The sequence below is a fragment of the Ochotona princeps genome, chromosome 3, assembly GCF_030435755.1.
Source record: "Ochotona princeps isolate mOchPri1 chromosome 3, mOchPri1.hap1, whole genome shotgun sequence".
In the NCBI taxonomy this organism is placed as follows: domain Eukaryota; kingdom Metazoa; phylum Chordata; class Mammalia; order Lagomorpha; family Ochotonidae; genus Ochotona; species Ochotona princeps.
Window position 1 is genome coordinate 17,614,853 of NC_080834.1, and position 16,315 is coordinate 17,631,167.

At 40.8% G+C, this 16,315-nt stretch overlaps 1 protein-coding gene across 1 annotated transcript in view; it reads left to right on the forward strand.

Annotated features, from left to right (window-relative positions):
- SCHIP1 (schwannomin interacting protein 1) overlaps positions 1-16,315 on the forward strand; it is a 720,286-nt gene that overhangs the window by 148,527 nt on the left and 555,444 nt on the right. The window contains exon 2 of the mRNA XM_058661488.1: positions 12,609-12,673. Coding sequence (XP_058517471.1) covers positions 12,609-12,673 — 65 coding nt within the window. The remainder of the gene's footprint in view (positions 1-12,608; positions 12,674-16,315) is intronic.

Below are 16,315 nucleotides of genomic sequence, written 5' to 3' on the forward strand. Positions count from 1 at the left end.
ACTCACAGCTGTTCTAGGACTACCTTATGTCATATCTTCTGATAACCTCATCTTTCATGAAATCTTATATTTATTGCAATTAAGAAACAACAAAGTGAAGCTGAAAGGAATTGTTTTCTAGAAAAGCCTTGAAGGTCAAGTGGGAGGATTTAGGACAAGAACCATGTCACAGGTGTTGTGGGACTCGGGGCATTTTACATAAGGCAGGGGGAGATGTCCCCATGAGTACCATTTTCCAAGAGACTGTCCTCCCAGTTTTGAGGTGGTGATGTGTGCCAGTTGATAATAAAACAGATACTGTTTTGTATCTCCACTCTATTGCAACTCTTTAGTTTCCATTTAAAATGATTCTGTTTTTGATTGTTTTAATTAAACTCATGCATAGACGCATTTCAAATTTTTACGCATTTCATGGCACAAAATGACCTAAAGTGCTAAAAGCAGGCAGAGCTCTTTTTGCGACTGTTACTTTATACATCCTGCATGTGTCCATACTTTACCCAAATGAGTCCTTCAAATGAGCTGTTGCTGTCCTAATAGCCGTTTTTCCCACTCTGAAATAAAATTCATGTTCAGCAGGAAGGTAACTTCTCTGTGTGAAATTTATAGTTCTGCTGGCCATAAAAAAACATCAATGCATAATAGAGAAACAAAGTGTGTGTTCTCACTGGAAAAATTGGGGAGAGAGAGAGAGGAGAGAAAGGGAAGGATGAAGAGAAAGAAATACTGTTTGCACTCCAAAGGGAGCAGAAGGAGTCCTGTCTTTTCTTTCTGATGCCTTTTTGCCTTTTAATGTATGAGATGACTATTAACGTCCACATTCACAGCAGGGTGGAAGGGAAATGGCAGTAAATTGTAAAGCACATTTACATTATAACAAGGCCCTTGGAAGCATTGTAATTCACATGGTTATTTCAACAGGGGTTTGGACTCCCTCCAATTTAATCTTCTGAAGTTGGGCTATGCAGCTGGGTCATTCCTGGTCTAATTTGGGAAATGTATCTCTTAAGGTTGTGGATCAGAATGCCAGCCTCCAAGCTGTCGCCAAGTAGCATCCTTTACAGCCACTAAGGTCTCAGGGCAGAGCATCAGAATCACTTTATGTGGACACAGCAACCTAGCTAGCTTCATAATTCTGCTGCAAAGTGCAATAATCAATATTTCATGTTTAATGATGCAGGGCTAAAATTAGTATAGATTTCATGTCTTCTACGTTGCCAAACTATGCAAACGTTAGTAACTCTTTTTTTTTTTTTGGTGCTTTTATTACACTTTCACTCAAAATCGGGGTATCTGTGTGGGCTGAGGGATGTATACTGAGTGCTGCTGAAGCTTGGTAATGCTTAATTGAGTGATTGAATGGTCCAGAGCTAAGTTTTGCTAGATCATTATTCTTAGATTAATGCAAGATTACTCTCAGTACATGAAGGTGATTTGCATAGGTAGAACAGGATTAGTCATCCAAAGCTATGCAGTGATGTAAATTGCAAATTGTTTCGAAATTTTAAATACACCATAAATGTTGTGGGACATACTGACAGTAGAACAGCTTGATGTAAGAAAAGTTAAAGGGTCACTTTAAGTGTACTGTAAGTGCACTTTAGAAAATAAGCAATTTTGAGTGGGTTTCTGAATTTAAACCTTTCCAAAGAACGTACCCTATTTGTTTAGATAGATGTGGAAGGAGCAGAAAAAAACAAGAATGATGTTTTATTCCTGTTTCTTCAGTCCAAGGGGCACAAGCATGTGCTTGGCTGGTTTCTTTGCTTGTATTTCATCATTGGTGCCAGGTAACCCACCTGAAGACTTAGAGTCGGAGATGGAAACCAGACACCCAGGAACAAACTCCAGGGTCCACCATTCCTTCTAATCACTCACAACCAACTTATTTTAGAGTGACCCCTGACAGTGGGAAGCAAGGCAAGTGAGTGGTTATTCGTCAGAATAGCCCAGCTCAAGTTTCCTTGCCACTCATTACGCAGAATTCATGTTGAGAATTGGGATGTAAGAATTTGAAACACTGTGAAAATGGGTTTTACCTGAATAATTCAACTTGTACACATTTTACAGGGGGGCTTAGCCTACAATTAAAACAGGAGAATCCAAATAAAACACAGTAGAAATTGTCCTACTATCTACTGAGTCATAGCAGCCAGAAAATTGGTTTTAGGCCCTTGAATGGGGAAAACTTTTCCCACAGGGAACAGCTTTCAAAAATACATAGTCTTTTGTAATTAGTACACTTAACATTATTAATTGAATTTATTAGAATATAGGAAACGAATAACAAGGATTTTGTAAACAAGCAATTTAGGATTCCTGAGACCCTGTCTGTTGGGATTGAGGTGGAGACAGTATGAGTCACTGAAAAGGGAGATGCGAAGAGGTGAATGAAATGACGAATGACATGGATGTGAGGAGGTTGGGGGAGAGGCACAGGCATGGGGAAGCTTCTGGAGCTACCTGCAGTTGGGTGCCAGGAATTTGGAGGTCACAGGAGAGCAGGGAGGAGGGAGCATTTATGACACTATGACCTGACTACCACCTGGGAGCAGCCACTGGAGGGGAGCCTGCCGCCTTCAGTAAACAGGTGTGTGCTCCAATCAGACAGGGAAGGCAATAAATCCAACCTCTCTCTTCTACTACCTGCTGATCTGTTAGTGCCTCCTGCTGCTCAAGATACAATACAATGGACCTCGTGGGTAAAGTCCAAAATTAGGACCCCCTCAAGGCACAGAGAAGAGAATTGGGGATCAGGGAACAGAGATTCATCAGCAGAGGGCCTGGGACTTGTTGGAATTGTTTGGGCCATTAAGTGCTTCAAGTTTCTTTCCATCTTAGGACATTACGTTCATATGTTTAACAGGAATTATTTAATCACCTCTTAAATGCCTCGTTTTGAGAACAAGCACATCCAGGTGAGTGAATCTTCATCCTGACACAGTAGGGTTTGGTGAGGGAGTCAAAGAGGACAAGCTAAACCAGGCAGAAGCAGGAACCTGTGGCAAGCTCTCCTCTGGGTTAGGATGATCTCTAAAGAAGAGAGAGAAGTGGGAAGCTTCCTGATGGCAGAGTGGTATGGTCCAGCAGAGGAGCTGGGGATGCATGATGGCTTAAGGTCCAGGTGCAGGATGTGTTCAGCATCATTTGGCCAGATCTGGAGGAGGAGGTGTGCAGTGGCATATGAGCAGCAGAGAGGGCAGGTCAGATCCTGCAGCACAAGACTTTGGCTGGCAAGTTTGGAATCCACCCTGGAAGCAACAGGAAGCCATGGATGGTTTCTAGTGGCAAAGTGGCATTGCCAGATGTGAAATCAGGGATAAATAGGACTAATGGGAAAAAAACCATGGAAGAGAGTGTCAAATTTGTATCTGTTTTTAATGATAAAACACAAATTTCTCCAAGATGAAACTCTGAATGAAGACGGGTTGAGTGAGCTGACTTTCTTATTCATCTCTGAGAAAATGAGGATGTGGTTTGAAACTTCCAGGCCAATTGAGTTGAAGTGTTTTTGTATAGTTAGCTTAAATAACCAAATCATGAAATCAATCCTCCAAATTGTCAGCAGAGCAGCTGTTCAGAAAGCTCTTGTTAGTCATTGACCTTATGTCTAATATGATTTCCTAGAATGCACATAGTCAGATTGAATAAAGTACTGCATCAAAGCTCTCCCTAGCCTACAACCTCTCTGCAAGAGAGCTGTGGAAGAGTGGCTGGCGTGGAGTACAAGACCTCTCTCTTAGCTGCACCGCCCCCCAGCTCCTCACAGAACATGAAAGAAGAAAAGTGCCACTAAGGCATCTCTCTGAGGAGAATATGCTAGGGCTAGCAACAACTCAGTCTCCTTTCTAATCTGAATGCAGGGGGTAACAAAGAAGAAAATTCTCTGTGTATCAAAAGTATGGCTCTTTATATGGCTCAGATTTATTGCATATGCCATTGAGGGAGGGATAATATCTGATAAAGAATTCGCTGAGAGGGATGGGGGAAAATACAGGACAGACGGGAAGGCTAATTCTTAGAATAACAAACCAGGGTCTAGAATGCTTGAAGAGGAAATGTAAGGTTCAAAAGGATGTTCTATTTATCTATCCGCCTACCTACCTGTCACCTGTCATCTCTGGCTTCCTACCTATTCATCATTTATACTCTACCTGTGTACTTACACTTACTGTGAAAACCTCAAGCGTATTAAGAGAGTTAATCTAAAAAACAAAGATGTTCACATATCATGGAGTGAAAGGAAGGAAAAATAATTGCACTAACACAATGGAAAGAATATTTATGGCAATTGAATATTTAATTTAGCTTAAGCTTCAACAGCCAAGATAAAATAAGTGACTTCTGTAAGATTTATGAGTTTCTATTGTTGATGAAAAGTGTACTATCATATCATAGGGTCAGATGCAAGCTACTGCTAGATTCTAAGGTGAATTTCTCTTTATTTTATACACAAGAGATCCAGGAACAAAATGGATAGTACATAAGAATACAGCAATTTTTCAGAAGATGCAGAAGTGTCCTTCACATGAAATTTTTGTCACCACTGTTTGATATATGATCAGCAGCTTTTGATAAAAAAAAGTACTGGAGACCACGACCTGCTTCATGTATTATAAGACACTTTTTAAGATATTGTCAGAATAAGACAAGCAAACTGAGCACCCATCACTTGATTCCATGGCTTATGTGAGCATTCTGTATTCAGCAGACGTAGGTTGTGGCTCATATTATCATTTTCCAGGTGGGAGTCTATGAATTGTTGAAAAGCAGCAGAGGTTGCAACTGGAAATGTTTTAGGCAAATGAGAGTGACTTTGGCATACAAAGCCAACAAGTCCACCAAGATCTAATTGTTTAACTTGTAAAGCAGAGAGATACAGGTTTCTATCTGCTGGCTAACTCCCCAAAAGCCCATAACAGCTGTGGTAAGACCAGATCAAAACTGAGTACTGGAAACTCAAATTTGAGTCTCACAAGTGTGTGTCAGGGATACAACTATGTGAGCGAATGCCTTGAGATGAATGTAAGAATGGAGCATAGAAATGGACCTCAAGCCCAGGAGCTCCTATTTGGGATATGAACCTCCCAGTGGGAGCTTAACTGCTGTGCTACATGCGTGCCTCCACTCCCCTGCAAGATCTGGTTTAAGTTCTGATTAGATTCCCAAGTCCTCAGCATCACCAGGACTTTGGTTCTGATTTCTTCTGATTTGCTTTCTTTTCAGTGTGTTACCCTTTTGTTTCAGTTAGCACCTGTCACAGAAACATACTTCCACCACGGTTCAAGAGTTCCTCACACGTTAAAATCCAGAAACTGAAAGTCTCCAAATTCTAAAGTTTAAAGGATTAACTTTGCCTGAGCAACTACTCTGTAGGCACCAAGAATGTAGTGGGGGGTGTAGCAGAAAACAAGAGCTTATCTTGTAGTTGAGGGGGACAAGTGAAAACCTAACACAAACACGATGGTTAGGAAATGGTACAGAGTGAAAGGAAAGAAACAAAAACATGAAGCATGGCACGTATAGAGCAGGTGGTGGGTACCATGTTGGAAGTTCAGCCACTGAAGGCCTCGCTGAGAAGGCAGCTTCTGAGCAGACTCCTGGATACAGTCAGGGAGCCAACCTTGTGGGAGTGTGGAACTCAGTGTTCTAAGTAAGATTAAATGATCTGAGGAAACAAGCACAGCTGTTTCTGAAATGCCATAAGACTCAGGAGGCTGGAGGAAGTGAGCTTTGTGCATGGTTGTGGGGTAGGGCAGTGGGGTGTAGCAGGAGGTCAGAGCAGTCGGAAGGGGTTTGTATTCTAGAAAGTTCTATAGTCCTGAAGATAAGTTTGGATTTTTTCTCCAAGTGGCAGAGAACCACTGAGGGGTTATGGACAGAGAAGTGCAGGTCACTTGTCTGTATATATCTAGCCATGTATTGATGAATAAATTCGTAGTTGGGCCTTTGTACATGACAATGGGTTCAAGTGTTGGTGGGTCAACGTTAAGCAACATCAGCACCATAATTTCATTGGGGCCTCCGGTGCTACCTTCTTCTATTTTTTTGTTTTTGTATTTTACTGTCTTTAATTTGTATTTCTCTTGCTTACAAATACAGTGGATTCTGTCCAGTGGATCTCATTATTGTAATTCAGGCAGGAACAAGAGAAAAGCTATGCTAAAGATGAATCTGCTCCTGTGCTTAGAAAAGATTCAGTGGGTGATTCAAACTCACATTTATATGAGGAAGAATGGATCTCAAACCCTGCTTTGCAAGGTGCTAGAACTAACCAATTGCAGATGGAAAACGTTCAGAAAAATGTTGCATCTGTGCTGAAAATGTACAGTATTTGGGGGGGGGTCGAAGTTCCTTAAACAATATAATATGATGAGTGTTCACATAGCATTTACATTGTATTAGGTATAATAACTAACCTAGACCTGGTTAGATGTATATAGAAAGCAGTGCGTAGGTTGTCTGCAAGCACTACACCATTTCATACAAAGGACTTGAGCATCCTTGGATTTTTTTTTATCTATTTGGGGATCTAGAAGAAATCTCCCTGAGATACCAAGGGATGACTACAGTTCTCACTGTGGCTTCCTCTGGACGCCGGGTGCTTTAGCAGGTTCTGCAGGTGAGGGAAACGGTAGGGCCTTGAAGCATGGTGGTCTTCTGAGGAACAGGATTTTACTTATTCAGTTATTTACTTAATGATACAGTTCCACAGGCTCTGGGATTTCCACTACTGAAGTGTTTCCTGACATTGTAGACATGGACAATGTCAGAGAGTCCAGCATCCTACTGTCAGGATAGATTCAGCAGTTTCATCAAGAGTCAGTCTTTGGTCTGGATGCAGGGATGCGTTCTGCACTATGTCTCCACATCTGGACATGTCAGTCTCCACTACACTTCTATTATACATCCATTTAAATACAGAGCCAGGAAACACAAACTACAGCAAGGGGAAAAACAGAAAATTTACATCAACATGAAGCCAAATATGCTACAGAATGACTAATGCATTGATAAAGTGATGAAAAGGAAGATCAAAATCTTTGCAGAAAATGATGCTATTGCATGACCCATGTGGCATTGATGAAATGACAAAAAAAAGCAAGAATATCAATGCCAATGATATGTAGCAAAAACAGTGTTGAAAGGGACATCTAGAATATCAGGTGTTCAAAAACAATGTCTCATATGAGTGCTCTATTAATGAATGACAAGGACTTATTGAAAAAGACACAAATGAATAAGAAGTTCAAAAAGGTAAAATTCACAGCAAAAATAATTAGATTTGACACCAAAAAATCCTGCAAATTGAAACAAGAAAGAACCCTCAGCCATATTAACAGAGAGCATCAGGAGAAAACAACCACTTAAAATTAGACATGAAAGAGAAATGGTTCCAACTTTCTGCTCTTTTTGTTGGTCATAATAGTTTTGCCATAGGCAAGAGTAGAGATCCTAATTTTTTGTTGTCTAGGTATATTTAGAAGTTTCAATGAGAGTCTACCTTTGTTCCTTAGTAAAGATGCATTCTGTTGATTTTCTTTGATTTCTGGTACTCTGATCTCTGTTAAAACCTTCATGAGGGTACATGTGTGTATTTATTCACCTTTATTGATTTTTTGTTTTGCATTTTCGGTGGACGTTGTATTATATTAGAGTGAATAAATGATATCTTCCTTTTTAGGATTGGCTCATTTCACTTAGCATAATGGTCTCCAGATGGGCCCATTGGTATACAAACAATAGAATTTCATTCTTTTTAATACCTGAGTAGTATTCCATAGAGTAGATATACCACAATTTCTTTATCCAGTCCTCTTTCAATGGGCATATAGGTTGTTTCCATGCTGTGTTTCTGTACCAGTTCCAGGCTGTTTTGATTACTACTGCCTTAAGGTTTGGAATTGTAATCCTTTCAGCTAAGTTCTTATTCTTCAGGATAGTTCTGGCTATTTATAATCTACTAAAATCTGTTATAATTGTGTTTCCAGATGAACTTTTGTATCCTTTTTTCCAGCTCAGTGAATTTTGTTGTTGATATTTTGATTCGAATTGCATTGACGTTTTATATTGCTGTTGGTAATATGGACATTTTGATGGTGTTGACTCTGCCCATCCAGGAACATGGTATATTTCTGCACTTTTAAAATATTTTCTGTGTCTTTTTTCAAGGCTCGTATTTTCATCATATATATCATTCATGTCTTTAGTTAGGTTTATTCCAAAGTAATTCAGTGTCTTCTCTGTTATTTTGAAAGATACTATACGGATTAGTTTTTTTTTTTTCAGTCTTGGAGTTAGTTGTTTCATACATGAGGGCTGTTGATTTTGTACCCTGGTCTTTACCAAACTCTCTTATAATTTCTAGCAGTTTCTTTGTTGAGTCTCTTGGTTCTCCTATGTATAGAATTATGCCATCTGCAAACAGCAATAGTTTGACTACTTCTTTTCCAGTTTGAATTCCTTTAATTTGTTTTGTCTAACAGCTCTTGTGAGTACTTTCAGTGCTATGTTAAATAGCAGCGGTAATGGTGGGTTTTCTTGTCTAGTTCCAGATCTTAGTGGGAGAGCTTCCAGTCTTTCCACATTCAATATGATGCTAGCATTGGGTTTTTCATAAATTGCTTCGATTATGTTGTGGAATGTTCCTTCTATTCCTATCTTGCTTAGAGTTTTTAGCATGAAGTGGTGTTGGATTTTATCAAATGCTTTCTCTGCATCTATTGAGACTATGATATGATTTTTTTTCTTCAGTTTCTGATATATTGTATCACATTTATAGATTTGCATATGTTAAAACATTCCTGCCTGCCAGGGATAAATTCCACCTGGTCCAAGTGAATGTTCTGTCTGATGTATTGTTGCATTCTGTTGGCTAGTAGCCTCTATGTTTATCAATATTTTATATATATATATATAAATTAAGCCGATTTGTTCTTTTGTGTGAAAATTGTCTCTTCAGTCTGTCTATGGAAGTTAATAGGGTGTTAAGGTCCCCTATTATTATTGTATTGACATCTATCTCTCCCTTTAGGTCTGTCAATAATTGTTGCAGGTAATCAGGTGCCCTTGTATTTGGTGTGCATACATTTATTGTTATTTCTTCTTGGTGGCTGGCTCCCTTTATTATTGTGTAGTGTACCTCTTTATCTCTTTTAATGTTTTCCATGGTGAAGTCCAAATCATCTGATAGTAGGCTGGTTACATCAGCTTTTTTGGGCATGAAATGTCCTTTTTCATTCTTTCACTGTCAGCTTCCATGTATCTTTGTTGATTTGATGTGTCTGCTATAGGCCCCATTTAGATGGGTCCTGCTTTTTGATCCATTCTGATAATCTATGTCTTTTGACTGATGAGTTTAGGCTATTCATGTTAGAGTTAATACTGACAGCTTGTGAATTAGTCCTGGTGTGTGTGTGTGTGTGTTGCAGCTTTAATGAGAAGATCTTCCCCTTTTCCATTATTGGTTTTGGTTAACTTCCTTTCTTTCTGACTTCAGCACGTTTCTGAGCAGCGTTTCCAGGGCTGGCTTAGTGTTGGTGACTTCTTCTAGCTTCTTTTTACTGTGGAAATATTTTTTAAACACAAATGAGAGCTTTGCTGGATATATTGTTCTTGGTTGACAGTTTTTCTATTTTAGGATCTGAAAAATGTTACTCCATTTTCTTCTTGCTTTTTAAGGTCTCTTCTGAGAAGTTGGCAGCGATTCTGATTGGCTTTCCCTATACGTTATCTAATCTTTTTTTGTGGTGCTTGGTTTAAGATTTATGTTCAGTTGAGGAAGCTTGACAATGATGTTTCTGGATAAGAGTCTTTTCTGATTAAATCTATTTGGGGTTCTCTGTCCTTCCTGTATGTTCTTTCCTTAGGTTCTCAGTGTTTGGGAATTCTCTTTTATAATTTCATTGAGAACTTTCTGTAATTCTACCTCTTTCTAGTCCTTCAGGAATTCCTGTAACTCTCATATTCAGTTTTGTGATGTTGTCATCCATTTCTTGGATAGATTTCTTGGCTTTATTCAGATTCTGTTCCATATCCAATTAATTGTGTGTTCTTGAATTGGTTATCTTCCAATTCTGATATCCTTTCTTCTGCAGCATTCATTCTTTTGTTGAGGCTTTATTTTGTGTTCTTCAGCTCATGTATTTTAGTTTGGACCCATTTTATAGATTCGATCTCTGTGGTAAGATATTCTTTAAATCGCTAAAATTCTTGCCATCATTTCTCACTGTGTCTGAAGAATTTTATGATGATTTTCTTTATATTTCCTGTTTGGGAGATCCTCAATATCTTCATCCTGCAGCTCTAAGATTGATATGGTCTTTTGTTCACTTTTGAGGGAAGTACTAGTTTCCTCATTTATGTTGCTCAGGGACAGGGTTTTTTTATTGCATTTCATTTTATAACATCATTTGATAGACTCTGATGTTCCCCCATCCCCTCCCCGTGCCCTCCCCCCATGGTGTATTGCTGCACCTTATTGCAGTATTACAGTTCAAATCCAGTCTTGTTTCTTTCATTGCAAGCATGTGCCATGCATAGAGTCCAGCATCTTATTGTCCAGCTCAATTCAACATTTTCTTGGGGAGACCAACTCTGGTCTGAAGGCATAGCTGGCAGGATATCATTCTGACCAATTAAAAGCCATAACGTAACATCAACAACAGTTTCCAACATTTTGGGGTTAATTAACATTGTATTGAGTGACTGATATGTTAGAACACGTGGGTTCTTAACCACATCCTGTGACTACTCCATTAACATTTCAATTTTAGTTTGTATATAACTGGCTTCTGTCTACCTTAAAATGGCTATAGGATACTATTCAGCTGTCTTGTGTTTATTTTCATTTTAGTATTTAGCAGTTTATTGTGTTGAAGCATAATTTTGCGGAACTTGGCAGATTTTAGGATAGTCTAAACTGGCTTATAGCTTTAACAAGGCATATGACACCAGTTGAGGCATAGAACAGTGTTGGGAGGGGTGTGCAGTGAAATCCTCCATACCCTAGTTAGGAGTAATTTATTTTCGTGTCCTACCTAGTAAGATAGGACACTGATCGTTTCCTGTCTAGTTCTAAGCTTTCCCTGTTGTTCTCTGTCTATTCTAATTTTTTTGTTGTTTTTGTTTTGTTTTGTTTTGAGGGGGGTGCTCCGGGGCAACCCTGATGGTCATTGCAAGAGAGGGTGGGGATCCAGTGTTGGAACTAAGTAAGGACCACAGAAAGCTCCTCTCCCTAGTCTCGAAGGGGGTTTATTCTTCTGTTTCTGTAGACCGCTCAGGTTTCCTGGCTGTTGTTCCGGTGACATTGGGCTCTGTGAGGAGGGATTTGGACTTCTTCTATCCCATGTGGGAGATTCAAATGGCAGTGGATGACCACGGAGTACTTGGCATCTGAAGGCACTCCAATTCCCTGTGGTCTCCTTGGCAGTTGGGATGTAGTTCTTGTTGCCCATACTAATAGTCCTTGGTGAGGATCTGGGTGTCTCCATGGTTGGGATACAAGTTTCCTCTTGTCCACCTGCTCCACTCTGGGATCCCCCCTGCTCTGTGCATATGACTTCCTGTTAAGGGGTTGTCAGGATCACTCTTGATACCCCCTATGTCTTTATGGTTTTACTGTTGAGGGACAGGGTTTTTAAGAGCACACCTGAAATCCTTTGTGATTGACAAGACCAGGGACAAGTAGTCTCAGCAAGAATTTGAGCCAACTTCCTTCATATTCCTGTAGCCACGGAAATGGCATTAGAGGCTACTGATACTAGAAAGTAAGGGGTGTGTGTGTGTGTGTGTGTGTGTGTGTGACAGAGAGAGAGAAAGAGAGAGAGAAAGAATGAGAGTGAGTGAGTGCACACTTGGTTGACATGGAATAGTTTACCAAGAGACAAAAGCGGATGTTTGCTGAATGGCCGGACTCAGCCCAGTACGTAGTTACTTGAGTCTCTTATCCAACAAACAGTAAATTGTCAAGAGTGAATGTGGATGGGCCCGGCGGCGTGGCCTAGCAGCTAAAGTCCTCGCCTTGAAAGCCCCAGGATCCCATATGGGCGCCGGTTCTAATCCCGGCAGCTCCACTTCCCATCCAGCTCCCTGCTTGTGGCCTGGAAAAGCAGTCAAGGATGGCCCAAAGCCTTGGGACCCTGCACCTGCGTGGGAGACCCGGAAGAGGTTCCTGGTCCCGGCATCGGATCAGTGCATACTGGCCCGTTGCAGCTCACTTGGGCAGCAAAACATCGGATGGAAGATCTTCCTCTCTGTCTCTCCTCCTCTCTGTATATCTGGCTTTCCAATAATAATAATAAAAGCTTTAAAAAAAAAGAGTGAATGTGGAAAGAGTAGGAGAGAATTCATACAAACTTGTCTCTCATCTAGAAAAACAACAGGAAGCATTCTCTGTGGTAATTAAGAAGTCACATAATTTAAGTGACAATATTGGATTCTAATTTGATTCAGACCAAAATGTATTGTTTGTTTATAGACACATAACCATCAAAAAACTATAACTCTTAATCATGTAGTATTTGAATTGTCTCAACATTTGTACTCAGATAATGTTCAGGAGTACATGGTATCAATTTGTATGATACATTTTTTTTCTTTTTTTACAGGAAGAACTGAAAAGATTGCAGAATCCTTTAGAGCAAGTAAATGATGAAAAATATTTGCTTGAAAAGTAAGTGATGATATTGAAAGAAGTTTGTGCTACTTTTTGAGGAAAATGTTTATTTTGTATTTATTTGAAAGAAAGTTACACACACACACACACACACACACACACACAAAGGGGTGTAGGGGCAGGGTTTAGACTCTACCATTCGCTGATTCATTAACCGTATGTTTACAACAGAAAGGGCTGGACCAGGTGAGACCCAGGAACTGGACACTGCATTCAGGTCTCATTTGTGGGTGATAGGTACCCAGCCACTTGAGCCTTACACTCTGCCTCCTGGAGCACACTTTAGCAGGAAGCTGAGTGGGAAATGAAAGCAGGATTTAACCCTGCATACTTCAATTTGAGATACAGGTACCCCAAGTGTCAGCTTAATACACTGCACGGTGTTCACCTCCCACTTGCTATGATTTTATACAGCTGGCATGGGTGAGAAACTTCCTGGAAAGACAAAAATGAGTAAGTTAAGTCTTATAAATTGTTATAAATTTGTTGTGGTCAGTGTCCAGCAATATGGGTCATTTGAGATGTAGTTTGATTTAAGGGTAGCTGAGTGGTGATATACCTGCTGCTCTGATTAGCAGGCTGTATGATGCCTGGGAGTGTGGGCTTGAAGCCTAGGTCTTCCCTATCTTTGGCTTTTCATCAGGGACTTTGTTAAACAGCAGGCAAAAAATACCAAGGCAAAAAGAATGAATACTCAAAATAATACCACAGAACGGAACAAAACTGTGCATTAAAAATAAAAAGAGATGAGATTGAGCCTTTCATTTGGATTTCTAAAAAGAGTAGTACAATGAGGGCATGTGAGAGGTACACGCTAATATCACTTTGTGAGTCAATGCTTAGAGATTTTGTTTGACTTTAATATAACTCATGATTTTACATTTCTTCTAAAAATGCTAGAATAATATTAGATGGATGAGCACACATTGTCAGGATATATTGAGAATTGTCAGTGAATTCTGTATTATTGAGTGATTTTGAACACTTTTTCATCAAATTCTGGTCATTGCTTTTTGATAGAGGCCTTTGGTGCAGGTTCAGAGGAGAGTTAGTTAACTGCCAAATATACTGGGTGGGAATCAAACCCAGGCTGAAATTCTTTCTGAGTCTTTGCTTGCAGCCCACAGTTTAGTCCCTCTATTTTCTGGACCAGTCATTGAAACCCACATGACTTCTAAGCTTACTTATCACTGGGCACAACTTTTAAACAGCAGATTGACGTCCCCCAGAGGGCTAGAGGGGAGAGAGTACCGGGTTCCTTGAGAAACAACTCCAAAAGAGCAGAAGATGGGTAGGAGTATCAAAACAGCCATCATTAAATATTTGAACGAATGTTCCTGTAAAAGAGGTCCTAAATTGCCCCATTCTCTCTGGTTCTAGAGTAGAATGAGGATCACTGAGTAGGCTGTGTACAGAAATAGCCACATGACTCAGAGAAGGGAAGACTTCATAGATGAAGCTCACAGATACCCAGAGTGCCCAGGAAGTCAGAAATGACTCTCTTTTGGCAAAGTCAAAACCAGGTCTGAACCTGGAAAGCTTTACAATGGCTACTTCTCTCTGCCTTTCTGTGAGTCTGGACAGATAATGTAGACCAGGGCCCCCAGCTTTGAAAGAAAGATGACAGAATTGACTTGCTGGTCTCCCTGGGACATTAAATGGGACAATCCTGGACAGCAGGTGTCTTCCCTCTCCTCCTGGGTGGGTGTTTGAACAGCTACTTGAGTTCATTGTTTCTCCAGGATCCTAAGACCCCTCTATATGACCCCACTACATAAGCCCACTGGATGGAACCTTCAGTCAGGGCCCAGGTGAAGTTCCTGGGATAGCTCTTGCTTTCATTAATCCCCAGGATTCCAGTGTTTGTTAATATGAATAAGTGGGAATGACAGAATTCAATCATTCCAGCCTCTATAACTAATAACAACCAGTTTTCAGCTGAAACAAGAGATTTTCTTCTGTGGGGGCTGGTGTTGTAACAACATGAAGTCTAGGTCTTCACCCTGGCTCTTAAAGTCACCCAGGAAGCTTAGTAAAAACAGCCTGGCTTCCGTCTCACTGAAGACAAATGGAACCCAGCTCACTGGGGATGAGGCGGGGGAATCGGGGTTTTTAGCCGCTTCCTCCAGGTGACTCAGGAGGCTCTGCGTCTCAGAATTGCTTTCAGGGATTGGACAAGCTCAGGCAGTTGAATTCTCTGAGGACATCCTTCCTCTGTGATGTTCAGCCCATTTAGTTCTTGCACTAGACTGCACAGGGCTTTTGCTATTGATTTTAATGAAGGAAATGAACTGCTGAAGTTTTTCTTATCCTGCTAATTGACCACGACTCTATGTGAAACCCCTCACTATCACCGACAGACATCTTTCCCAGCTGCCTGCTCTCAGGAAGATGTGTGAAAATGAATGGGGTGTACGCTAGCTTCCGCCTCCCTCCTGGTCCCACCCTGCCCCCTTTCTCTAGCCATCATCTTGGTGAAAAAGGAGCTCTGGAAGTTAGCCGTCTGTTTTTCCAGGCATGGTTGAAGGGTTGCAGGGACAGGAACTGAAGTCGGCCCTCAGAACACAGTAGTTGGGGTGGTCGAGGAGTGGGGGATGTGTGTGGGGGGCGGTTACCTTCCCTCCCCTGCTCATCAGCAGGGCTGTTATAAGCCTTGGTCACCAGCACTGCTAACTTGGCCCATTTGGCTGCATTCTGGAGCTTCCCCTGGCCGGCTTCAGGGCAGGGCTGTGTCCTTGAAAGCTGTCAAATTTGATTGAGAAATGGGCGTACTTGCCGTGAGCAGATTAGGCATTTCATTAGCACCGTAGCTGACTTCGACGCTGATGTAAATCATCCAGCTACTCGCAATGACCGTACGTTAAGTGATAGTGGTGTCATGGCAGTTGATCGGTTACTCCCCCTTGGAACATTACATTTCTTCTGAATGCTTAACAGCATTTTGTGGTAGACAGTGTGATGGGAAGAAAACCGGTGACTCAATATTATCTAAGCCTGTAAGCAGAGCCAGCATAGGACTTTTGTTCACACACACACACACACACACACACACACACACACAGCAGCAATCTACTGCATTTATTATACATAAGCATTCATACACACATATACACGTGGGGCCAAGCCAGCATGTTTGAAGTACACACACACACACACACATACGCATGCATGCATGTGTCAGGCCATCCCAGTGTGATTGAGTGTGTACACACACACACACACACACACACACACACATTCAGTGAACTCTGGCCATTGCCCCAAACAGAGGAGAGCAATTTGTAAGGCTATTAGTTAGGCGACTTACACTGCTGCTGTTATGACAATCACTTATTAACTTCAGTGAACTGTCGGCTGACTGCCATGCTTTTGTAGCTGTTGCATCAGACTGGGGCTCTGGAAAGAGAGGTGTATGAATTGTATATTTTACTGATACAGAATTGCGTCATTACTCACTGGCACTTATTGATGGAATATACTAAAGCTATCCAATTTAAACCAATGAGTGTCTTCCACAGTTTGTTGCTGTGGAAGCTATACTCACAAAAGAGCTTGTTAACATTACACAAGTTTTCTTTTCTTCGTAGATGTTAGTTTGTGTTTCTGCTTGTTCCTTATCTGCAGATCCACAATACATCT